General features: G+C 36.6%; 1 protein-coding gene across 2 annotated transcripts in view; it reads left to right on the plus strand.

Moving 5' to 3' along the window:
- The window catches only part of prex2 (phosphatidylinositol-3,4,5-trisphosphate-dependent Rac exchange factor 2), a 258,834-nt gene that overhangs the window by 126,055 nt on the left and 105,627 nt on the right, over positions 1–27,152 (plus strand). For both annotated transcript variants that reach the window (XM_001923322.6, XM_073940635.1), the window contains exons 24-29: positions 1,280–1,499; positions 3,847–4,054; positions 16,609–16,788; positions 18,331–18,425; positions 20,805–20,887; positions 25,846–25,936. In XM_001923322.6, the coding sequence (XP_001923357.1) occupies positions 1,280–1,499; positions 3,847–4,054; positions 16,609–16,788; positions 18,331–18,425; positions 20,805–20,887; positions 25,846–25,936 (877 nt within the window). The remainder of the gene's footprint in view (positions 1–1,279; positions 1,500–3,846; positions 4,055–16,608; positions 16,789–18,330; positions 18,426–20,804; positions 20,888–25,845; positions 25,937–27,152) is intronic.

A 27,152-nucleotide genomic window follows, 5' to 3' on the forward strand; every position in this document is an offset into this window, starting at 1 on the left:
TCCATGTATTAAAGTCACACTTCTGAAATTTCTGAGACAATCTTAAGCAAACTAACACATGCTGAAGTGCATCAGCTTATTGACAATAGTAACAGTTTTGTTTAATTTGAAATATAATAAAACATATTCATTTATCTTTATATATAATTTCTTCCTGAGCCCCAGGTTTAGAAATTATGGTCTGTAACCATCAAAATACAGCAGCCTGATCAATGAGGACTAAACAGATGGCCAGCTAATATCTCAACTTTTTTCAGCTCTGTTTATAGTATTAATTCTTTTGAAATATCACTAGCTGTTTCCATCCAATATTGCTTATTTAACTTTATGTATTAACTAAATGTGCAAAACTGAATTATTGCATACAAGACGTGGTAATAAAGCAGCATTTCCATCAAACGAGTCAAACAAACAAAATTATCATGTCCTGACTAATTGGCGTCAAATATCAACAGTAAAAACTGAATTTGCTGTGATAGGAGAATCTTTTCTTCATTTAATAAACGATTTGTGCCTCAGAAGTCAATCCTGACATGCATTGAACACGCGGTGGCGTTTGAAGGCATGAGATGCGGAGCACATACCCTCTTGACAGTTCTGGAGGTCATTAATTTTATAATAACAGTAATACTGAAATGGTTAAGGCATTTAAGAATGACCAAAACAAAATTTCAGATGCTTTACAATGTGCTCAGCCTGCTGGTTTATCCATTTACACACATTTTTAACATCACATGATCTCTTATAACAAAAACACATGACATTTAATGCGTATACTGGAATTTGTGTTTCCATCATAGTTCATGAGCATTTTTTTTTATAGAATAAAAGTTTATCCTATTCAGTTACGCATATGTTTTTTGTGCCCATTTAAAAAAAAAAAAATGTATGCGCATCTTGGCATTTCCATTAACCTTTTTTATGCGCATCTCCAAAATTCACAAAAAAGTGGATGGAAACGTAGCTATTGATTGGAGATGTTTTTTTTTTTTTTTTTTTTTTTTTTGTGAATCCACTTCAAGGTTAAAACACATTTTGTAAGGATAAAATAAAAGCTCGATGGGAATATACTGAACTATGATAAGCCAAGCATGTTGGCATACCAGACTCAACCTATGGTAAATCCTTGCTGAAGCCAGGCTGTTTGAAACTGTTTCATGTTGATTAGTTTTTAGTACTGAATTATTGATTTAGATAATTTAGACAGAAAAAAAAACAGTAAGCTTGTATTCAAATCCACACAAAAAACTATATCTTACATTAATTTATCTCTGCTCAGTTTTCAAGGGTTTTGAAGAACAGGGCCTGGCCTACATTCAAGCAGGCAAAGAGCAAGGTTTCGCCTCTACACAGCAGTGACTTTTGCCCCACCAACTGTCACATCAATGTAATGGAGGTGTCTTATCCAAAGACCACTACTTCCCTCGGAAGTGCTTTTGGAGTCCAGCTGGACAACAGAAAAAACACTCTGGAAAAAGGAAGCCGCAATTCAGAGCAGGGTGAGTGAATATATACTCCTAATTATAATGTACAATGGAGACTGCTCATTACTGGAAACAATGACCAATTTAAAGCCCTGTATGAAGTATATCATTGCTGCTAGATAGACAAATTTAGTTTATAAACGTGCTAGACTTTTAGGTATTTAGATTTTTTTATGTGTTGCCAAAGTGTGATTTTACATATGAACGTTATATGAAACATATTTGATAAATAGAGTTACATTGGTTACATTCTTTTATATTGGTGCCGTGACCCAGAAAAAAATTGAGGTTTGAATGGGTATCTGGTTCTACCCAGATTAGAACTAGGAGGTTATATTGGTGCTATGACCCAGATAAGAGTGAAATTTGAATAGGACTGTGATTCTACCCATATTATAACAGGAGTGTTATATTGGTGCCGTGACCCAGATAAGATTGGGGTTTGAATGGGTTTGTGGTTCTACTCAGATTAGAACCAGGAGGTTATGTTGGTGCCATGACCTGGATGAGAGTGGGATTTGAAGGGGAGTGTGATTCTACCCATATTAGAACTGGGGGGTTATATTGGTGCTGTGACCCAGATAAGATTGGGGTTTGAATGGGTTTGTGGTTCTACTAAGATTAGAACCAGGAGGTTATGTTGGTGCCATGACCTGGATGAGAGTGGGATTTGAAGGGGAGTGTGATTCTACCCATATTAGAACTGGGGGGTTATATTGGTGCTGTGACCCAGATAAGATTAAAGTTTGAATAGGTATGTGGTTCTACCCAAATTAGAACCAGAAGGTTATATTGGTGTCATGACCCGGATAAGAGTGAAGTTTGAATGGGAGTGTTGTTCCATCCAGATTAATACCAGAGGGTTAAAATGGTGCTGTGGTCTAGAGGTCTGCATTCCCGCGGCTGTCCCGCGGGCGCTGCAGGACCCGACTAGATTTCTGCGGCGCGGGAATAAATTTCTGAATAAATCACGGGAGCGGTCGGTAACGGGTTTAATTTGGGACGGGAGCGGGCTGTCTAGCAATATCGCGGATATTGCTATGCGAATGAGAGAGAGAGAGAGAGAGCGAGCTTTGCCTGTGTGTGTGCTTGGTGCTTGTGTGTGTGTGTATGTTAGTGCGCGCGCGAATGAGAGAGAGAGAGCTTTCCCAGATAGCAAAATACACTCGGGCCAGTTCCGGCTAGATTCTCGCCTGCCAGAGACTTACCACTCAGCCCAGCTCCGGCTGCCGGAGTCCGGATGCTTGTGGACTCACTGCCCGATTCCGGTCCAAATCAATCGGGCCAGATGCGGCGGCTGTAAGCGAGCCGACGTTGCCGCATCCGCGCCGGAATCGGCCCGAGAGTAATGCGACTCAGTATTTATATACCTTTATATAAAACCTTTTGGTATTACATTGGTACTTGATACATGGTATTACAAGCCTTTGAGTTGATATAACAGCAAACGCCTGTGTGTCTGCTTGGTGCTTGTGTGTGTGTTAGTGCGCACGCGTGCGTATGAGAGAGAGAGATTTGTCTGTGTGTGTGTGCTTGGTGCTGTGTGTGTGTGTGTTTAAACAGACAGCTTGGCTGTCTGGACTGTATAGCTGGGGGATTTTCGGTTTTGTTCTCCCCCGCTCTTTAGCGGGATCGGGCGCGGCGGGCAGAAAACGGGGCGGGTCGGGCAGCGGGACAATAAATTCTTAATATAAGCGGGAGCGGTCGGGTTCGGGCTAAAACCTGGCGGGTGCGGGCGGGAGCGGGATTCAAAATTTAGTCCCGCGCAGATCTCTACTGTGGTCTAAATGAATGTTTCGAAGGCAGGTGTAATAGAGGCCAGCTAGTAGTAGCTTTGAGTTTACATCTCTGGCTTCAAGATGATTGACCCTACAGACTGTGGTCAATAGCATCCTTTATACCATACACACTTCCAGTGCTGGAAACTAGAGGAGTTATACTGGTACTTTATTCTGTATAACATTGTGGTTCAAATGGGAGTTTTTTTTTCAAATAAAACCTAGATGGGAGTGTGTTTTGATGCTAAATTGATGACTGGATTACTTACATTGGTGCCGTGACCCGGGTATGAGTGTTTAGGGGTTAATCTTACACCACAGATGAGCAATAATAGATACATTTGATGTGCTTCTTTATTCAAAATTATGGTAGAACAGAACCATGAGTTTTTTTTTTTTTTACTTTTTGAGATAAAACCGTTACAAGGTATAGTCACAATGTCTTTGTCATTAATTTTAATTGGTTAAATACTTGCAAATCTCACAGACAAACATAAAGTGTTACAACAATAATTGATTTATAACAAAGATATGTTTAAATATGAAGAGATTTAGTTTTTTTTAATGCTGTTCTCCACTTTCAGGCAAGCTTAACCCCATGGTTTACGTCCAGCATAGTATCACTAGCATGGCTGCCCCGTCAGGACACAGTCTGAGCAGAGCAGAAGGTCACGGTCTGCGCTTCCTGCTACGAGAGGATGACCTGCTCATCCTGGATGCCTACCACAAACTTCTGACCAAACTCACCACTGTTGTCAAAGAGATGGAATGCTACGCTGCTCAGATTCATGAGTATGGCATTTTTATTTAGTATCATCTTCAGTGTTTTTGTAAGAGTCTGTTTGAAACTTTAAAGTTTAGATGTTTCAGCCTAGTTAAACATCAGTACTTAAACTGTCAGAAATACAAGTTTTGAAGTGAATGAATTTTGCTACGCAGTGTGACTGAACTGGGGATTGTTGCCCTTTGCTTCAGGAGAACTCTAAAACTCAAAAGTTTAAGATAAAGAAAGCTCGATCATCATTAAGGCACTATCTTTCATCAGATGAGAGCTTTCATTGTGATTTATGAATTATTCTCTTTATTCTTTTATTGCAGCCTTACACTCTGAATGACCTAGACTACCTGGCTATTGTGTTTTAGCAATTTAAACGTGACCATAAGTTGAGAAATAATTTTTTTCTTGATCTTTTTGAAAGAACATGAAAAATTGATGCACATTTGCACCGCACTAACATTGAATTTGTCTATGACATGAATTCATATTATGAGGAGGGTTCATTGACAATCAAAAATCAACCTCATTACACCCAAAGGGCTCTATTTTAATGAATTAGCACAAAGTCTAAAGTGCAGGGCGCAAAAGCATTAGGGTCATGTCCGAATCCAGTAGTGGCGCAGTAGGTAGTGCTGTCGCCTTACAGCAAGAAGGTCGCTGGGTCGCTGGTTCGAACCTCTGCTCAGTTGGCGTTTCTGTGTGGAGTTTGCATGTTCTCCTTGCCTTCGCGTGGGTTTCCTCCGGGTGCTTCGGTTTCCCCCACAGTCCAAAGACATGCGGTACAGGTGAATTGGGTAGGCTAAATTGTCCGTCGTGTATGAGTGTGTGTGTGGATGTTTCCCAGAGATGCATTGCGGCTGAAAGGGAATCCGCTGCGTAAAAACTTGCTGGATAAGTTGGTTCATTCCGCTGTGGCGACCCAGGATTAATAAAGGGACTAAGCCAACAAGAAAACAAATGAATGACTGAATAAATAGGATGTAAAATGTTGGCTAATTAAGCACTGCTTTTACTCTTATATATATAATATAGATTCAAAATCAACTGACATCTGAAATCAAATTATTCCTAGATGTGATAATTCATAACTTTTAGAGTCCCTTTGGGATCTTACTAAAGCAGCAATAATTTAACCTTTGTGGATTTCACATGACCCAACATCTGGAATTTGCATTACGTTTTTTTTTTCTCCAACAACTAAATGTGTGTGTGTGTGTGTGTGTGTGTGTGTGTGTCTGAAAAACACTTAAACACAAAGCAGGTGGGGTCCTTCCTGTCTGAGCCGAGCTGTTGATGGCTTCATTTTCTGGAAGCACATTAACACCTTGAAGGAAATGGGACACTCTGAGTTCGGCCCCAATATTTCAAAATGAAAGTCTGCAAAAATAAAATAAAATGCTCTTAAACTCAAACTCGTACACTGTAAATGTCACTCACTGAGTAATTTGCAAAGTGGCACACACAAAAATAACACTCATTCACTTCCACCATCCCTCCTTCCTTTCCAATTCTATTCATACAACTGTATAGTTTAAATGAAAAACATCCATTATCGCTAACAGCCGTTGAATTTTCATCATTAGTTGGACATCACGTGGACACATATTCAATGGACATGATGGCAATTACAGCTAGTCTTGATCTGCGGTGGGGGAAGCACCTTCCGCCACTGCTGCCATATGCTTGTCAGAGTCGATTGCTGGCTGAAGGTCTGAGAGTGTGCTTATTGGCAAGGCGTCCTTGATCTGGTGGGCAGATAATGACCTTACTCGAAGCCCTGGGCAAGAGAGTGTGCTGTAATGGCTGCCTGGAGGCGGTTGTCAGACAGCCATCCCTATCATGCAGCAATAATGGGGCAAATAGCAGCAGAGTAGCTCAGTGGAGGCACTTTTCGGGAAGCCTCTGATTCCACTGTGGATTAAGAGGGGCATTGATCTCTATGGTTGGAGGGGATGAAGAAAAGCAAAGAAATGAGGAGATCTGAAGAGGATGGACTTGTGCCTCCTGTTGTTGTTTTTTTTTTAAATATATGTGTCCCTATCGATTTAAATTCTTAAATTTATTCAATAAGTGCAGTTAGAATAATAATAAAACACTCTCGAGATGTTACTGTACTGAAGCCACATTTCTAGTCATTTATATATGTGTGGCAGCTGCTATTTCATGAATAATGCATATACTGTAAATGTTTTGAGTTTAAGAGTTCAACAGTCTAAGAAAGTTATTTGCTACAGTAGGGCTGTGCAATATGACAATATACAGTTGAAGTAAGAATTATTAGCCCCTTCTGAATTATTTGCCCCCTATATATTTTTGATACCAATTTCTGTTTACCGGAGAGAAGATCTTTTCTGCCCATTTCTAAATAGAATAGTTTTAATAACTCATTTCTAACAACTGATTTATTTTATCTTTGCCATGATAACAGTACACAATAGTTTACTAGGTATTTTTCAAGGTAGTATTATTCAGCTTAAAGAGCCCCTATTATGCATTAAAAACGTCATATTTGGTTTTGGGGATCAACAGGCTGATATGTTCAGGGATTCATTTGTTACCAAACCCTTCCTTAGCACAATGCTTATCTGCGCTGATTGGTCAGATGACCCAGTCTATTGTGATTATTCGACTGGGTTCAGAGTGAGACAGAGAGAAATGCCCACCACGGCTTATCAACATTGTTGAAGAGTATATGTGTTGGCCCAATGCTGGAAGCATTAAATGCAGTTAAACAGCAGCATATTGCTCTGTTTTTAACCACGACACACATTCAGTGTTAATCCACACAGTGGCAAAAGCTGAACTATTTTGAAACTTGACCGCCGCATGTTATATTACTGTTTTGAGAATTGCATATGAAGGAGAGACGCCACTTGTAATGAAAGGAAAGGGACACGCGGCGTTTTTATGTTTATTTCAAAGTGTTTTAATGCCTAAATAAAGAAAAAGGAAAGAACAGACTCACATTTAAGAGCAAAGGGCGGCCCCGGGTGGTTCTGCAGTATAGGTTGAGTATATAAAGGCTCGGCTATTTATGTTTATTTGCCACCCTTCAGTGAAAATACAGGAAAAATATACGGGAAAATACCTTTACGGGATGATAGCGGGATAGAACTGTAAAAAACGGGAGAATGCCGGGAAAAATGAGAGGGTTGACAGGCATGTTTGAACTACTCTGAGTCGACTCTTTTATAGATGGATCACTAGTTTTAAACATGGTACACTTACAGATTTAAGCCTTAGCTGGATATTTCACTTCACTTAGAGCTGTGTTACACACTACTTGGACGGTCATTTTCAAAAACCAATAATAGGGACTCTTTAAAGTGCAATTTAAAGCCCCAACGATTAATTAGGGTAAATAGTCAAGTTAGGGTAATTAGGCAAGTCATTGTATAACAATTTGGTTTGTTCTGTAGACTATCGAAAGAAATATTGCTTAACGGGTCTAATAAAATTGACCTTAAAATGTTTATTTTTTTATTTTTTATTTTTTTTATGAAAAACTACAAATAAGACTTTCTCCAAAAGAAAAAAAAATGTTATCTGGAATACCATAAAAAAGTGCTCTGTTAAATGTTATTTGGGAAATATTGGAAAAGTTAACAACAAAATAATAATAATAATTTAAAAAAAAGTCACAGCAAGATGGTCGCTGTTTCGAGCCCCAGCTGGGTCAGTTTGCATGTTCTGCATCCGAAAGGTTCAATTGCTGGACGAACCCCCAATTTCAAGTTGCCCCCATCTAGGGGGAAAGATACAACATGAAAGGGAAGACTGCACACACAATGCTGCTTAAGAAAATATAGAGATTTTATTTACGCAATGATTTTCTGAAACAAAATTTGTTCTTGTTCTTTTTCAACTTTTTCAACTTCAACAGCTAACCAGGCCAAAATAATAAACAAAACAATTTAAATTCAAATCCCCTCTAACTTCCCTATTTTTAGCAAAATAAAACAAAATAAATGTTTATTACCTAACTCCTTTGTCCATAAAAACAATCAATAAAAAGAAGGTACAAAAGAAAATGGCTCAAACTCTGTACTTACTATGTACAAATATTTACACTCAGTGAACACGTGGGTTTTCTCCAGGTGCTCCAGTTTCCCCCACAGTCCAAAGACATGTGCTATACTGTATGTGAATTGAATAAGTTCAATTGGCCATAATGTTTAAGGGTGAAAGAGTTTGTATATGTGCTTCCCAGTGTTGGGTTGCAGCTGAAAGGCCATCCACTGGCGGTTCATTCTGCTGTGGCAATCCCTATTTAATAAAGGGACTAGGCCGAAAAGAGAATGAATGAATGAATGAATTCTTTATATTTTAATAATATTTATTTTATATTTCTACATTTTAATCAAACATTTAGAAGCAGAATAATCAATCTCTGCACACTATCAAAACTTGCTGAATAATTTATTAAATGTAACATTGCGTTTAATAATTCAGCAGGTATGATAGTGACTAGGATTGCTTGCTGTCATTTTGCTCATTTTCAATTCTTTTTTTTCTACACACCTGTTGTTTCTTCAGGTGTGTTGCATTTCATTGATTTTTTTTATTTACATGTGGTCAGTTGGGCGGCATGGTGGCTCAGTGGTTAACATTGTCACCTCACAGCAAGAAGGTTGCTGGTTCGAGTCCTGACCGGGCCAGTTGCCATTTCTGTGTGGAGTTTGCATGTTCTCCCTATTTGCATTAGTTTCCTCTAGGTACTCTGGTTTTCCCCACAGTTCAAAGACTTGCACTATAAGTGAATTGGATGAACTAAATTGGCTGTAGTGTTTGAGTGTGTATGGGTAAGAGAGTCAATGGGTGTTTTATAGTACTGGGTTGCAGCTGCAATGGCATCTGCTGCATAAAACATATGCCAGAATAGATGGCGGTTCATTCCGCTGTGGCGACTCCTGATAAATAATGAACTAAGCCAAAAGAAAATGAATGAATGAATGTGTTGAGTTTATATACAGTAAACCTTTTATTGACTGAATGTGCAGAAATGTTACTATATATTGTTTGCAGGATATGGTATTTTTGTCATATCGGCCAGCCCTAGGCTAACAATGTGAGTGTGTTTTCATTTTTTAATGAACTTTTGTGATTAATATGCCCCTTTAAACAGTGGTTTTAAACCAAAGGCCTTGTATTATATCTTATATTATCTTATGATAAGGTACAGAAACTTAAAATCAAGCTATTTCTAATGTTATTGTGGACAAAACGTTGGTTGGTGAAGTCAAAAGGTGAATCAAAAATGAATTTTAACTGATTTTATCGCTGTCAGATTTGTGAAAAGGGTTTTATTTACATTTGGCCACATATTGCTCTATATGCAAATTTAACAAGGTTATGTTGACCAAAGCATCAAAGGCACAGCGATTGCTGTTATTATAGGTTAATAAATGCAACATCTATTTTTTCTCGTACAGATACAAAATGTAAATGGTCCAAAACTAAATTAATTTGGGTATAACCTAATCTCTCAAAAACAAAATATTGTGCCTTAACAAAGTAAATGCTATATGCATCTATGTTGTTAAAGCTGACATGTAATATTAATGTAACATTACAATTTTATGGCTTAACTATGATTAGTATGGGTGCATGTGTGAATGCGAGAATGCTGGACTTTTCCAGTACTGGGTTGTGGCCCGAAGGGCATCTGCTGCACATAACACATATACCTCTGATAAATACAGGACTAAGCCAAAGGAAAATAAATAAATGTTTATGACTGCTAAAAATAGAATAAAAGACAAAATATAATAAAATGAAACATCCAAAACTATCATCTGTGGTGTTGCCATTGCGTGCTGCATAATAGTGATGTAATACTTGACATGTAAAATATCCCATAACACACTCTCAAATTTATTGTATTTTTGTTTTATTTTTTGTTTTACAGTTTTGGGAGGATAAATTGTAACTGTAACACTTTAGCTCAAACAACAATTCACACTATCAACTACTGGCTTATTAACTGCCTATTGTTAAGATATAGGCTCTTTTTAGTACTTATAAAGTATGATCTTATTCTACATCACTAATAGCTAAACCACCCTTCTAGCAACCTTACTAGCTATTCGTAAGCTGCCTATTAATAGTTTTTTTAACTAAAAGTCTTACTTAATTGTTTGTTAATAGTGTTGATTATATATTTAAAAAGATTTACTAAATTTGTATTTGTGTTTTTAACCACCAGATGCATTTAGACCTTTTCAGTTTCTTCTTGAATTGATCCTAGACCACCTCCTGAATGCTTTCCGATTAGAAAAAATAATGCGTGACCAGGTGTAAGCCTGTAAGACTCAACATAAATGTTTTCCCTTTTTGCATTAAAAATGTTCAGTTAACCTTATTTAATATGGGCCACAAATGTGCTTCACTTTTGACTTGAAGTGGTGTTCACATGGGCAGATGGGCTTTCCTTTACTCTGCAATCAAAGAACTTTTTTTAGCATACAGTCTATATGCATACCATAAAACCCGTATCTCAATCTGTTTCCCTCTGGCGTTGGCTCTATTGCTATACTGTCCTGCTAGTGCAGTGCAGATGTTTCATATCTTTCTTGTCAGATGTTTCAGATAGCGAACTCTTTTAGCATTCGAAAGTGTGATTTGACCAGAAGTCACATTCTGATCTATAGTTGAAAGTGCGGAGTCAGCTGCTCACCATTAGCTGAATGTAAAGAGCCTCATATGTCACATGAAAGTACTTGTGTATAGAAGACCGTAGGCCGAGGGACCCTTGGACCTGCACCAAGATCTCCCACCGCTGAGTCTCATCATTGTTCCCCTCCTCCAACTCTTCTCACTTTGATTCTCTGTGCCCCTCGAGCCTCCATGCTGGGCTCACTTCCTTATTAAGTTCCAGCCAGTAGTGCTGCTACAGTAGGTGATCTTTTTCTAGGCAATAGAATGGTACTCGGTGGTGGAGACCTGACTGCTTTGGCTGAGAATCAATTGCGAGTGGAATAGGGGATTAAGAATCGATTCCAAACATTGTTCGCTACAAAGCCAATCAGAGTTCTCTATTGTACTGATGGCAGCAATGTTGCTGATTCAACATTCTGAGGTGTTGGGAATTTAGCAGGATTAGTTGACCCCAAAATAAAAATTTGGTTACTAATTTCTTACCCTCATGTCATTCTAACTTGAAAAATGAAAGGTGGAATTCGAGAGCTCTCTTATTTACGTTACATGGCAAAAAATGCTGGGTTCCACACAATTGATTTGTGCTGCACTGTAAAATATATCTGTAAAGAAACAGTTTCCGTATTTTGTGTTTTCAGTTTATGTATGGTTGTGAATACAATGTGAATTATTGGACGTTCATTCATCACTGCTCTGCCGACCTTTGATGCTGAAAATTTAACTCTACAGTACTTTATTGACATTTTAGTAGTTAGAAATAATATAATGGATAAGAAATAATAAATAGAGAAATCGTGAAGATATACAGAAAATGTACTGGCGGTTTATTACAAGGTTTTTGTACCGTAATATACAACACCAACCAAGACAATCTTTTTTAACTGGTAAAAATGTAAATAAAAGTCCCTTTCTTGAACTTTTTAAGCTTAAAGATTGTTGGAAGAAAAATCAAGATCTCATATTGCAATTAAAAAGCATGAAGAAGTGAAGTTTATTTATAAATTAATTTTGAGAGGATCACCTGCTTATGATTATTGCTGTGCAATTTGGGAAAAATATCTACTTGAAATTTTTTAAACACATTACGATTTTGATTTGCGATTTTATTTTATAGTCAATTTACGTGCTGATTGTTGTATTTCCTAATATTGACAACAATACCGCGACAGCTTTTACAAATGACCTGTTTTTGTTTGGTGTCTGTGTCTTTGAAACCAAAATATTCCCATATTACTGATGTATTAACCAGAGTTCTTATCTCAGTGTCTTCATCTTGAAGAATACCCTTCACCCACCCCTACTCCCCCTCCTTCTAGATGGGTGATACGGCAGCCCAGTGATTAATACTGTTGCCTCAAAGCAAGAATCTCCCTGGTTAAAGTCGCAACTAAACCAGTCGACATTTCTGTGTGGAGTTAGCCCGTTCTTCCCGCACCACGTGGGTTTTCCCGGCGATCTCCGGTTTCCTCCTACAGTATCTCTGCCTATATCTCTCCTTAGCCATCCCTATATCTGTCATTAGCCAGAAATAAGTCAGAGGAGTTCATTAAAATCAACCTGAGCTCAAACTCCCCTTACATCCTGTTTATGGAAGGGAGCCCAGGGCTCGAGGATCTTATAAGCTCAGGGCTCTCCCGAGGGACACCATGCCAAACAAGCTTTGTTATTAAACATCAGCTAAAAGTGTAAACTCTTGAAATAGGGGAAAATAAAATTGTTAAAATATGACTCACAAAATTTGGAAAACTGCTAATTTACAGTTATTTTTTAAAGTGTGAAACAACATGAAGTAAGTATGTATTAGTTTTTACAAATTTAAGTAGATTGAACATAAAACGACAATTGTTGTCGACGACAATTATGTTGTTTTAGCTCATTTAAAACAAGTAGTACAAACAAACTGCATTTTTTGATTATATACTATACAGCAAGGCATCAAACCCATGACAAAACACTGCCAATACAAAGGAATCATGCATACACAATATAAAAGAGCATGGACTTTTATCATGACATTAAGCATAGCGTCACACGCTCTAGATTTGTTTCTGTATGCTTTTTGTCTTTTCTGCTTAAATTGAAAATTTTGAACTTGCATGGAAAACGTGATTAAAGGAAATTCTGTGTGTTCACGGCACATACACATAATTTGTGCTACTCAGTTTACATTGATGTTGTATGAAATGTCTATTTATAGGAATACTTATTTGCATTTGGTGTGAATCATATGCTTTCGTGGGCAAAATAAAATGATATGGGGGCCTTGAGTTTGACACAGAAACAATACAAAGACATTCAAAGTCCAGAAAAAGAACCAATATCATTGTCAAAACATTTCATGTGGCTTCAGTGGTTTAAATTCAATCATACAATGCTCCAAGAATACTCTTGTGCTGCAAAATAAAATAATTAAAAACTACTTTGTTCGCCTATGTCTTCTGCAACAGAGGTTTGAAATACAATGCTTGTATGTAACGATGCTGATTCCAATGGCAATATGTTGTACTGCCCATAGTAATCTAGCACCACACAGCCATATCAGCCTGCAGCCCAAGACCGGTTAATCACTGAAGCTAAGCAGGGCTGAGCCTGGTTAGTACCTGGATGGGAGACCACTTGGGAACACTAGGTTGCTGTTGGAAGTGGTGTTAGAGAGGCCAGCAGGGGGTGCTTAACCTGTGGTCTATGTGAGTCCTAATGCCCCAGTAAGAGTGAAGGGGACACTACACTGTCAGTGGGTGCCGTCTTTCGGATGAGACGTTAAAACCGAGGTCCTGACTCTCTGTGGTCATTAAAAATCCCATGGCACTTCTCGTGAAAGAGCAGGGGTGTAACCCCGGTGTCCTGGCCAAAGTCCCTCTATCAGCCCATACGATCATGGCCTCCCAATCATCCCCTTCCACCGAATTGGCTCTATCACTGTCTCTCCACTCCACCAATAGCTGGTGTGTGGTGTGTGGCTGCCGTCGCATCATCCAAGTGGATGCTGCACACTGGTGGTGGTGTGAAGTGACCCCCCTCATGATTGTGAAGTGCTTTGGGGGGCCATACACTATAAATGCGCTATATAAATCCACATTACATTACATTACCATGACTCAACATAGAAGAGAAGACAATGGTGAACAAGTCATTTTTAAAACATTAGAGCAACATGTACGTGCATGATGTCATTGATTTCAAGACTTTTGTTTTTAAATATTTGCATGAACACAACAATGGCAGCGTTTTCAAAAACTTTGAAAGGTATTTTCAGATCTATGCATTTTCAGTCAAAAAAAGGGTAAAAGTTGCCTTATTTTTGTCTGAAAATGTTGTGTAAAAGGCCCTTGATTGTGTTTCTTCTGCTGAAGTTGAATGAGAATCACAAACAACAGTAAGGAATCGATTCTTATAAATTAATCTATATGTTTTAAAATGAAAAACTGTAATCTCAGCAGATTTCAGAATCTATGTATTCCTATAAACATTGCCATAGAACCACAGAGCTGAAGAACTAGGGCAGCTGAAGGCCTTGGGCTTTCTCACGAACATGGTGTCACTGAAAACTTTCTTGCGCTTCTCATTCCGAGAATTGGTTTGGGTTGGAAGTGATTTGGTGGAGGTTTTTATTTATTGTTAGAATGAGAATTAGAGTTACGGTTTGCACTCATAAGGGAATATATTCCATGAAAGTATGTTTATGTGTCCCTGTTCATAAAAACAGCCCGGAGGGGGTCATCTGAAACTCAAACAAGGCTTGACATGTTAGTGTGTTCATTTGTGGAGAGACTGGGCCTCAGAACCAGATTGAAAATATGGCTTAAATGCCCCCATGTGTGTGAATATGTCGGCCAGCATTGTCTACATTTTCTTCGCCCGTGCTCTAGGAGAGGAACCTAGAGAAGTTATGACTGTTGACACAGCTGTACATGCGTGTTTTGATGTTATTCATATTTTGAGGACCTCTAACTTCCTCAAGTTGTTGTCCGGAAGCCAAACACAAACAGGTTGTGATTTTGTTCGGCTCTGGTCATCCTCACACATTCATGCTGATAAGCTGTGTCTGATATGACCAGAAACATGCATAATGCTAAAACAGGTGGTGTTTTTTCATATGAATAATAATGAAGGAAAAAAAATATTAATAATAATGAAAAAACTAAGTGAAATAAAATTTAAAAAGGGTTTAAAGTTTGTCAATGCAGTAGAAAAGTGAATGATGTGACAGAGAATTCCACAACATTATAAAATAGAAAGTAAAACTACAACAAAAAAGCAAAAAGCCTTTGTGGAAAAAGCCAAAACACAAACTAGCACAAGTCACAATAGAGTATGTGCACAGCTAGTGTTTCTTCAAATGCTCATAAACTTCCATTTTTTTTTTCATTTTATACGGTTCCTTTTACAGCATCAATGTTGTAATGTAATTAAAATATAATAATTTAAATAAACTTCAGCGTTCATTTACAGTAGTTGTTCAAGTGTAAAACAAGATGAAAAGCCATTTACTCGCACGCACCCATAAGGATTATCAGGCTAGCGCAGAAGCTCCATTGAATATACTTAGGTAAAATAAATGTTCATATTTTAAACACATTTTACAGAAAAATATAATTTAATGTATTGCTTCTTGTGAGACCCACTTTATATTGTACATGATTCAGTGGAGTATATCACAGAGTGGAGATTGCTGATTTTTAAAGACAACAGACCTTAAACACAGTGATTTTGTAACTGCATACAGTTCACTGAAAGCGCTTGACCCAGGTATCTAAAGACTTAAAGTCCTTCCGCATACTTCTGCATATACCCAATTTAAGTAGTACGAAAACAATAGGAATATGACAATACATAACACAATACAGATTTTTTACAGCAATTATAAAATGTAATTGTTTTGTATTTTTTTTATTTGCCCATGTAAGCAGGGATACACATTTTATTTTAGTTAGTTCCACAACAGTTTCAAGAGTTCACATATGATTTATAAATTGATTGTTTGGCTTGCTGTCCTGGGAGAGAGCACTGAGCTCAAGGGATCCTCGAGGGGATCCCAGGGCTCCCTCCTTTTCACAGGGTGAGGGGAGATTGATCTTAGGTCGATCTCAAAATTCCCCCACTGGTGAGACTAGGGTGAACTTTCTGAGAGTAAGACATTTAGAAGAAGAGACTTAGGCTAATTTTGTTTGTAATATAGAGCAAATTTGGATGGGAACCAGGGGGAAACCCATGCGGACACAGGGAGAACATGCAAACTCTGCACAGAAATAGCAGATGGCCCGGCAAGGACCCGGCGCCATTTGTATTCTTGCTGTGAGGCAACAGTGCTAGTCACTGGGCCGCCGTGCCGCCCATTCTGGATAAAGGTGGAGGAAGGTGGGGGATTCTTCCAGATTAACATAGTTGTCGAAAGGAAATGAGAATATATAAAGTATAGTGACATATAGAATATATATTGGGATCTTTTGACTGGAGGAACATGATTAGCTAATGTGGGCCGGTTGGGTCAGTCATGAGCGCGTGCTCCACTCGAAATTAGTCTTAAATTAAACTTTACTTTGTGTGTATGTGCAGTTAAAGTCAAAATTGTTAGCCCTTCTGTGACTATTTCCCAGTTGGTGCTTAACAGAGCAAGACATTTTGTACATAATTTTTTTCTAAGCGCTAATCATTTTCTAGTGCTAATAATTCTTCAACAGTATATATTTTTGTTTGTTTTGTTGTGTTTTCAACAGCTAATATTTATAGAGTTGTCCATTATGGTGACCCGTGCTTCACATTAACAGAGTAACATAGTGATGTTTCATTCTGTGAGTCCTGAACATTGTTTCTGGAGGTGTGGAGTCTGACTGTTTTATTGCACATTGATTGCGGTGCGATTAATCTTTCTCTGCTTCTCCCTCTGTCTCTCTGTGTGTGTTTTCCCCAGTTTGCTCTCTTCCATCACACATCCCACTGGCTCTGAAGGGAAGCCCACAGAGAGCTACATTTCAGCGGAGAGTGAGAGCGACAGAAGTGAACGCAATGGGAAGAAAGTGTGTTTTAATGTGGCGGGAGATGAGCAGGAGGACTCAGGTCATGACACCATCAGCAACCGGGACTCCTACAGGTAAATGTGCATACAGTGACCATACGTTTACTGTTAAATGGGGTGTCTGTCTTCTGTAAAATAACTTCTCTGATAGGTTTCTCAATTTCTGTTTTATTGTACACATCTTTCTGATGTGAAATAGGTCAGAAAGCAATTCATCAGCCCGAAAAAAATTGTTGATGGCAAAATTCAAAGTTAAAATAACAAATGTGTCATTTGTTGAATTTTCCCTTCAGAATATTGATATCTGAACTCTCTCGATAATAATATTACTTTAAACTACACTTATTTTAAGCTAACTGAAGCATAATGTCACAGCAAAAATGTAATTTTCCCAAGTTCCATAATTCCATTTCGTTTTTAAACATTTTTTAAAATATTATATTATATTATATTATATTATATTATTTTATATTTTATTATATTATATTATATTATATTATATTATATTATATTATATTATATTATATTATATTATATTATGCGTTTCATGCCTTTTTATGCCTTATTAAACTTTATTATAGTTTACAATATTAGTTTTTTCTGCAAAAATGTATATAATATAATATAAAATAATATAATATCACATCATATATCATTTAATATAATATAAAATAATATAACATCACATCATAATTCATTTAATTTGTTTTTTATAACATAATATACTTCTATTATATTTAGTTATATTTTGTATTTATGCATGTATTTTTTGTCCAATAAGAGACATCTTTCAAAGATTTATTTAGCCTAATAATAATAATAATAATTATAATAATAATAATACAAATAAATGGAATATAACAGGAAATAACTAATATATATATATATATATATATAAAGATTGTAATGCACAAATACTTTTGTAGTATAGTTGACTTACCATCAATTAAGTATTTATTTATTTGCTTATTTAATTGTTGAGACGTAAGGACACTGACAATGGAGGTGAGGATTAGTCAGACAGTTAATGGTCAAAACGGGAGCGAAACAGAAGCATAAAGGTAACCCAAAATTAAAGTTTAAAATATTGGCAAAATGTCAGGCTAGGCGGCAAAGAATCAAAACGATTATACAAAGCAAGGATCAAAACAGGGTAAGACAAATGAGTAAAAAGCTTTGTTATGTTACGCAGGGAAAACAAGACCCAGCACTGTGCGTGTGTGCATGTGTGGTGTATATTTAGTCCATGTAATGAGTCCTTAAACAGCTTCAGTTGTTCGTGTTTGCAATTTGCTGGGATCAGGAATCGGTGTGTATGTGGTGCATGCCGGGAGTTGTAGTTCATTTAGTGGCTTGTGTGTGTGTGTGCATGTGTGTGTACGTGCGTGCGTGTGTGTGTGTATGTGTGTGTTTGTGTGTGTGTGTGTAGTTCTCCAGCAATCCGCAGTAGCTAGATTGCTGGTGACTGTAACACTTATGTATTTATAAAAGTGACAGCATTTTCATTACTTGCTTTTCTTTTGAACTTTCCATTTTAGAATTCTAAATATTTCTGTTTGCTATTATTAGTTCGATAATTTGTCTGTAACACATGAACACCTGTCTGATGTCTTCCAGTGATTGTAACAGCAACAGGAACTCAATCGCATCCTTCACCAGCATTTGCAGCAGCCACTGCAGCTCTTATGTGCACAGTGATGAGATGGACTCAGGTAACACAAACATTCACCATCCTGAACACATCTGACACCATTGTTGCCGCATTCCTCTGATAAATCCCCCGTGACTCTAATCAAATTTGGCAAGAGCCTCCATATGCCTTTCAGATTGAGTCTTATCTGGTTGCACTTCACATCAAGCACACATTTTCCACTTAGTCAAACAGAACCCGCCAAAACACTGCGCCTGCCAAATTGATGGTCATTTGATGCTAACTGCTGAACAGATGGAGGAAGAGAAGGACACCGAAGACACAGAGGAAAGAGATGTGTGCGCATTATGACAATACAGCACTAATGAAAACAGTATGTTAAAAGGGACAGCTCAGTGCAAAAAATGAAAATATACTCACCCTCAATTGATTAAAAAGCTGTTTGAGTTGCTTTCTTCTGTTTAATACAAAAGAAGATATTTCGAAGAATGTTGGTAACTGGTAACTATGGTAGGCCATTTCTGCCAGGTAAGAAAAAGGAAGACAAAGGCCTAATAAGGTTTTAAATTTAAAAAATGAAGGCAAAAGCCTTATAAGGCTTTTAAGACTATATATATATATATATATATATATATATATATATATATATATATATATATATATATATATATATATATATATATATATATATATATATATATCTTAGCAAGTCTAAATTATGAGATAAAAAAAGATCACTTGGCTAGTCAAACTAACAAGATATAAAATTAAGACTTGAAATTATGAAGATTATGAAGCTGTATTTACAAGTTTAAATATAAGACCTAATAAGGCGACGATAAATGACAAATATATGACTTAAAGGGCACCTATGGTAAAAAATCTACTTTTCAAGCTGTTGGTCCTTTTTTTTTCAATTCAACAACATGAAAACGGTGGACCAATTGGAATGGTTTTTAGATCGGCCATTTTCAGCGTGTGAGTCAAAGCGATGTCACTAAAGGAACACCCTTGCTCTATTTTTAGATGTAAAGTTCATTGGGCTCAACACAAGATCAATATTTTCCACATTATTTCTCTAATTGGAATTATTGTTTGTACCTTTAGGTAGGTTTGCAAACGTGTACTTTTTTTATTGCGTCTACCTTAAACTTCAGCTGTTCGCATTTCTCGCGTTCACAGAAGCTCCCTGTGATCTTCACTAGGTGCAGCTGTTGCCTCGCATTGCCTCATGTGCACATCTCTCCATTTGAAATAAAATAATAAACTTGCCTGCAGGTCGCACACTAGAAGCGCCATCGCGCCACGCAGCGGCATGCATTTTAGGTTTCTAAACATAGGTTTCTTTCAGGGTAAACACAACGACGCTTCAAGTCAGCGGCTGTCCCCGGCGCCCAGCCACGATTCGGGACACTTCATGTTTCTGCCGCACCGCAGAGTGCCATCTGAATAATTTAATTTTAAATAACATGCAAATGTGCGCGTCTGAGTGTGCCATGTCGCGGCTCTGGTGTCTCAGTCAAAGTTAATTCAGTGTGCGTGGTTATTAGTCTCGGTGTACAAGCTCCGCACTTTTAACTAGCACACAGTTGGCTGTAAAACTATACAAAGACACAAATGATTGTGAACTCTCTGCTTGTTCTGTGTCTGAGTTGTACATGTACGGCAGAATGCTGGTCCTCTCACTCTTGTAGCTTCTCTCTGCCTGCCTGTTTGCTGCAAACACAGAGCAGGGGAACTCTTGGCTTCGACCCCTTGTTACGTTGGGGGGGAAGTTAAAACTAATGAAACAAACCCCTAAAACAGCGAGCTGTGTAGACATCCCCAAAATCACACTTTTGAACACGCTATAGTAAACAAATCTGAACTGTGTTTTGAACTGAACTGGCACACTCAGAAAAACCATAATATTACTTTTAAATCATTAAAAAAGGGTAAACTATGTGCCCTTTAAGACAAAAATTTCACTTAGTATGTCAAAATTATGACTCAAAAATTGAATTACAAGATTAAAAATTTAAATTATGTCTTTAAAAGTCGAAATTATGATTAACTACATCTAAATTACTGTATGACTTTTAAAATCAGGAGGTTAAAAGTAAAAGAATTATGACTTAGCAAGTTTTGACTTTTTTTAATCTCTTAATTTTCAACTTGCTAAATCGTAATTTTATGTTTTAATCTAATTATTTTTACTTTTTAAAATATGCTGTTCAACTGTTTAATGCATGCATTTTGTTTTCTTACCAGGTAGAAATTTTCCCATTTGATTTAGATTTTTGTCCTACTATGGATGTCAATGGCCACTGGTTTCCAACATTCTTCAAAATAGCTCCTTTTGAGTTTAAAAGAAAAATTTTACTTCTAAAGAAGTGAATGGATTTAAATATGTGTTTTTTCTAATGATTACCACTTTTTCTCTCTCCACACACACAAACAGGAGATGAGATGCCGACCAGCGTGTGGATATCTCATGACAAACAGAAGAAACTGCATGGCTTCCTGGAGCATTTGTTCAGTCAGGTGTGTGTGTGTGGGTTTATACATGTATAATACAGTATTTTATAAAACAGTTTAATATTTTGGAGAAAAAAAAAACTAAGTTTAAAATTAGTGAAAAGTGATGATTGTAGCATAAAGAAAGATTCCAACTAAAAGTCCAGATTTTTAAAGACAGCACTTGCTTTGAATGACTTTAGCCTATCTGCAGCCACAGAATATCTCCTCTTCAGTCTTTAATCACTCTAGTGGTTTCTTAATCTTAACATTGTCACCAATGATTTTCAATAAGGTTTAGTTTAGGACACTGACCAGGATCATGCTTTTTTCCGTGTGATGGGGCTAATTGTACTGTCATTTATTCCTATTTATGTATTTACGTTTATTCATTTTATTTTTGGCTTAGTCCCTTTATTTATCTGGGGACGCCACAGCGGAATGAACCGGCAACTTATCCAGCATATGTTTTAGGCAGCGGATGCCCTTTCAGCTGCAACCCATCACTGGGAAACACCCATACACTCTCATTCACACACACACACACACACACACACTAAGAACGACTTAGCTTACCTAATTTACCTATACTGCATGGCTTCACCTATACCAGCAACCTTCTTGCTTTGAAGCGACAGCTCTAACCACTGGGCCACTACACCGCCCCTTTATTTATTTATTTATTTGTTTTATTATTATTTTTTTTTATAAATTTACTTTAATTAATTTTTTAAAAAGTATTATTTTGTCATTGAGTTATTCCACCAAAATACTTATTTTCTTTTTTAACTCTTGAAGTAAAAATATTCGTATTGTGTAGTCTTAAACAAACTATTAACATGTCTGAAAAAGTACCTTTAATTTTAACTAAAAATGACCTTATTTTATTATGAAGTAATAATTTACCCAATAATTAAAATTTAGTCAAGATTTACTCACCCTTTACTTGATTCAGATCTTTAAGATTTAGTTTCTTTCTTCTGTTGAGGAAAATGAAGACATTTTGAAGAAAGCTGGTTAGATTTTTAGCTTTCTTCAAAATATCTTCTTTTGTGTTCAAGAGAAGAAAGAAACTCACAAAGGTTTGGAACCAATTGAGGGTGACTAAATAGTGAGTACATTTTAATTTTGGGGTGAACTATACCTTTAAAATGTGTAAAAATGCTATCAGTAGTTTTGCAATTACCAAACTATAATTTTAAAATGTAAAAAAAAAGTGGTGTTTACATTTTTTGCCATTACATAGTAGAGAATATAAAAATTATGAAAAGTATAAAGTTAAATAATAAATCTGTAGTTAAATAACACACAGAGTGGTTACATCCACTGGCTTGATACCATTTGCCCTTAAGAACTCCTATATTTACCTTTGACCTCACTGACACTTAACACAGGCTGAAGCGTCTCACATAATGAACCACAGCCACTATCCTTTCTCCCAAGAGATCAATCCATTTTGTCTACACACTTTTAAAGAGGATGTCTCAATCACCAGTTGAATGGAGAATGTGCAGCTCTCTGCGTCCTCTCTTGGCTGCTGTTTGCTTTATAGCACGCAGGTTTCCGGGAGCACAACACTAGCTGTTCACATGCAACACAAATGTTTTCCTGCTGATGGGGTGGGAGTTCAGGGGACTTTTATTTGTGCAAACCGACACTTTAGGTTTTAATAGCACCAATAGTTTTAAAACACAGTCACAGTAAGTGAATTTAAAGGCCTGATTTTAAATTTGTGAAATTCAAATTAAACGTGTTTTGTTTAAGCAAGTCTTGTGACCCCAATGACCTTCCATACCAATATTGCTAACTGCAGGGGTGCTGATGATTACAAAAGTAATCTAACAATGATTGGATTGTTTGATTTCATATCAGGATATGTAAATATAACCTAAATCCCATTTTTATTGCTTCATATTTGTGTTAACATGTTTTCTATAAAATTTTGATGATCGCCTTTTATAACCCAAAGGAAAATGTTTCTTTGCATGACGCATGATGCTAATAAGCATGAAATTATGATTGTGTATAATTCATATCATAGAATTAATTTCTATGTGCTACACTTTAATTTATTTTGTATAATCGACTGTATGTTTACATGAGAATGCTAGTTTATTTACTTAAATATTCATTTAAGCTTATTCTAAAATGTACATGACTCATTCTGTTTCATTGTATGACAGAAATTCACATTATGCACAAACAGATGTTAAGTGTCAATTGCAAATTGTAGCAGTCTTAGAAAAGCCACATTTCTGAAAAGGCAAGGCAAGGCAAGTTTATTTATATAGCACATTTCATACACAATGGCAATTCAAAGTGCTTTACATAAACAAGAATAAAAGAAACAAGTAAAATAAAAATAAAAACAAATAATAAAAATGCATAAAAACAAAACAAAACATAGAAACAGGTAAAATGTGATATGAAAGAATGAAGAAGAAGAGAAAAACATGATAGTGCAATCTGTCGGACGCAGCACAGTGCTCATTTAGTAAAGGCACAGCTAAACAGATGTGTTTTCAGTCTTGATTTGAAAGTGCCTAATGTTGGAGCACATCTGATCATTTCTGGAAGCTGATTCCAGCAGCGAGGGGCATAGTGGCTAAAAGCCGATTCACCCTGCTTTGACTGAACTCTTGGAACTTCTAGTTTGTATGATCCTAAAGATCTGAGTGATCTGTTAGGTTTGTATTGAGTGAGCATGTCTGTGATGTATTTAGGTCCTAGGCCATTTAGTGATTTATAGACCAGTAATAATACTTTAAAATCTATTCTGAATGTAACTGGCAGCCAGTGTAAAGACCTGAGGACAGGTGTGATGTGCTCTGATTTTCTGGTTCTGGTTAGAATTTTGGCTGCAGCGTTCTGGATGAGCTGCAACTGTCTGACTGTCTTTTTAGGAAGACCAGTGAGGAGTCCATTACAGTAATCCACCCTGCTGCTGATAAAAGCATGAACAAGTTTTTCTAAATCTTCACTAGAAACAAAGCATCTGATTCTTGCTATGTTTTTGAGATGATAGTATGCTGATTTACTGACTGCTTTGACATGACTGTTGAAACTCAGATCTGACTCCAGAGTCACACCAAGATTCTTGACCTTATTTTTTGTCGTTTGACCTTTAGTGCCAAGGTACACATTCACCTTGAGAACCTCATCTTTGTTTCCAAACACAATAATTTCAGTTTTCTCTTTGTTTAACGGAAGAAAGTTTTGGCACATCCAATTGCTCATTTCATCAATGCATTGGCAGAGGGTGTCAATGGGGCTGTAGTCATTAGGCAGTAAGGCTAGGTAGATCTGAGTGTCATCAGCATAGCTGTGGTAGGAGATTTGGTTCTTTCTCATTATTTGGCTTAGAGGGAGCATGTAAAGGTTGAACAGGAGAGGTGCCAGAATCGAGCCTTGTGGGACTCCACACGTCATGGGTGTCCACCTCGACCTATGGTCACCTATACTGACATGGTAACCTCTCCCTTCAAGGTAAGATCTAAACCATTTAAGGACCGTGCCAGATAGCCCAACCCAGTTTTCCAGCCTATCCAGAAGTATGCTGTGATCGACAGTGTCAAATGCAGCACTGAGATCCAACAATACCAGCACTGTTATTTTACCTGAATCTGTATTTAGGCGTATATCATTGATTATCTTTATAAGAGCGCTCTCTGTACTGTGATGTGCTCTGAAACCAGATTGAAAATTGTCTAAACACCCCCTGAAGTTTAAGAACTTGTTAACCTGGTTAAAAACAACTTTTTCAATGATTTTGCCAATGAAAGGGAGATTTGAGATTGGCCTGTAATTGCTCAATAGGGTGTTATCCAGGTTGCTCTTCTTCAAGAGGGGTTTAACAACTGCAGTTTTAAGTGAGGTTGGAAAAATCCCTGATAGAAGTGAAGCATTTACCACTTTTAGAAGATCCATTTCTAAACAGGTAAACACCGTTTTGAAGAATGATGTGGGGAGCATGCCAAGACTGCAGGTTGATGTTTTCATAACTTGCACAGTCTCTTCTAAGATTTTGCTGTTAATTGCCATGAAATCAGACATAATGTCTGATTTCTTAAGTTGTGGTTGAGCTTGTTTGATATCGACACAACTTGGAAGAAGAAAAAAAAGAAAAAAAAAAGACAGATCCTACTGTAGTTATGCTGTGTTGAAAGAGAAGGGAAATGGTCCTAAAACTGAACTTTTAGGCACTCCACTAGCTACCTGCAGGTAATACCTGCATCTTGTTCATTACTGTTCACTAGAGTTCATCATGAGGGTGAAAAGAAAGATTTGCTGGTTAACAGTGTAGATCCAGTAAGATCAGTACTGAAGATTTGGAAACCACTTTAAGCACCCTGTCAAATCATCAACAAGTACAACAGCCATTACAACTGTTGACACTATATTTGCAAATTCCTCAAGGTCCATGAGGAATCACATTTTTAAACATCAGACGTCATGTTTGTTTGTTTGTTAGGGATATGAAATTTGTTTCACTGTTTTAGTAAACTTCTGTTTTATGAAGTGTTTTTAAATTTACTGGCATGTTTATATGCAACATCTATGTATATTGCGTAAAGATTTATGCTTTAACATGGTCAAACTGTGTGTATCTGCAACCCTAAAGAAATCAGTTAAAAATGGCTAATGCCATAACAAACTATGTCTCGAAAATTACATTTTAACACATTTGGTTTCAATTGTATACTTTTGGCCCCAGTAGCCCTCCATAATTACAGAAATTAAATGTTTTATGGCTAGATTGTTGGATTTCAAGTCATTAGTAGAAGATTTCATATCATATGCTACTTAGTTATGCTGATTTTTGAATATTATTGAATATTATTACTGATTCTTTTTAGTTGTTCATTACGCAACTACATATTATTGGGAAATGTAATTTTACTGTACAGTAATGCACATAATTTGTCAATGTTTGGTAATTTCAAAAGAAGCTTTTTCTGATGGTTTGGTACTGGTCTTATTTTCAGGTGGAGTCCATCACTAGTTTGCTAAAAGGGGCAACCGTGACACGAGCTTTTGAACAAACTAAATGCTTCACTCCAGGACGAGGACTTCAAGGTACTAAACCTACTGACACACATGCACACAAACTAGTTCTTCAGCGCTTCATTAAGGGCTCATATATGTAGCTAAGGTGATATATATAGTACCTCTACTTTATGAAAGACCTGTTAAGCCAAGTATGCTTTTTCAGCAGCTCTTTGAGGTGGCTAATGTGCTTTATATTCTCTATTCCATTCTAAGAATTTGCTCTCTAATCCTTTCTTAGGCATTGTTTACTCTAGCATTTTCATTTTTTGTTTATTTATAAGTTTGGCATGTTTACATCTGGTATCCATTGTACTTCAGCATCTTCAATCTGTAAAAAGTGTTTTGAAGAAAAAAAAAAAAAAACTTTTAAAAAAGAAGCACGGCTATCCACAATTGCTCTCTGATTGGTCTTCTATACTATTGCATATCGTTCCCAGATTTGTCAAGCCCTTCTCATATGATCATTACACAACCGCCATGGTGCAAGTACAAATGCAGACAAACATTTAAATGTAGAGTGAGCATGGTTATTTATCATTTGCTTTAGATTTCTGCGAAAACCCAGCTTTCTGAGAAGCAAAATTGTGGTTTAAATTACTATTTTCAATGAAGCAGATGAGAGTGTATGCTACCGGTCAAAAGTTTGCTCAGTTTTTTTTCTTGTTTTTTTTTTATTTTATTTTTTTTTACAAAAACTATACTGTTCATCAAGGTGGCATTTATTAAATTAAAACAAAAATATTAAATATTGATTAAAATTTTAAATAATTGATTTTTATTGTATGTAGTTTCAAATAAAATTATTACTCCAGTCATTGTTGCTTTTATTACTATTATCTTTAATAATAATATTATTATTATTAATAATACCACCAATAATAATAATTAATATTAGAGTGATTTCTGAAGGATCATAGGACTGGAATAAATTACTAAATATTTTAAAACATTTAAAAACATTTATAAATTTTACTGACCTCAAACTTTTGACTGGTATTGTATGTAAAAACATACTGAATGTAAAACCTATTATAGTTCTTGGACCATTTGACAAATTGCTGTATAATGTTGTTCCCATATTACTTGAAGAAAGTGAACCGCTAGTAGTGCTATTCAGAACTATTTAATTTAGATTATACAGTAGAGATGCTCATTTGAATCAACTAAATTCTGCTTTATTCCTGTTGGCATAGGTTCATTTGTAAACAAAATATTCATTTAAGTGACTTTTATGGCTCAGTTC

Source organism: Danio rerio, chromosome 24, assembly GCF_049306965.1.
Source record: "Danio rerio strain Tuebingen ecotype United States chromosome 24, GRCz12tu, whole genome shotgun sequence".
Lineage (NCBI taxonomy): Eukaryota > Metazoa > Chordata > Actinopteri > Cypriniformes > Danionidae > Danio > Danio rerio.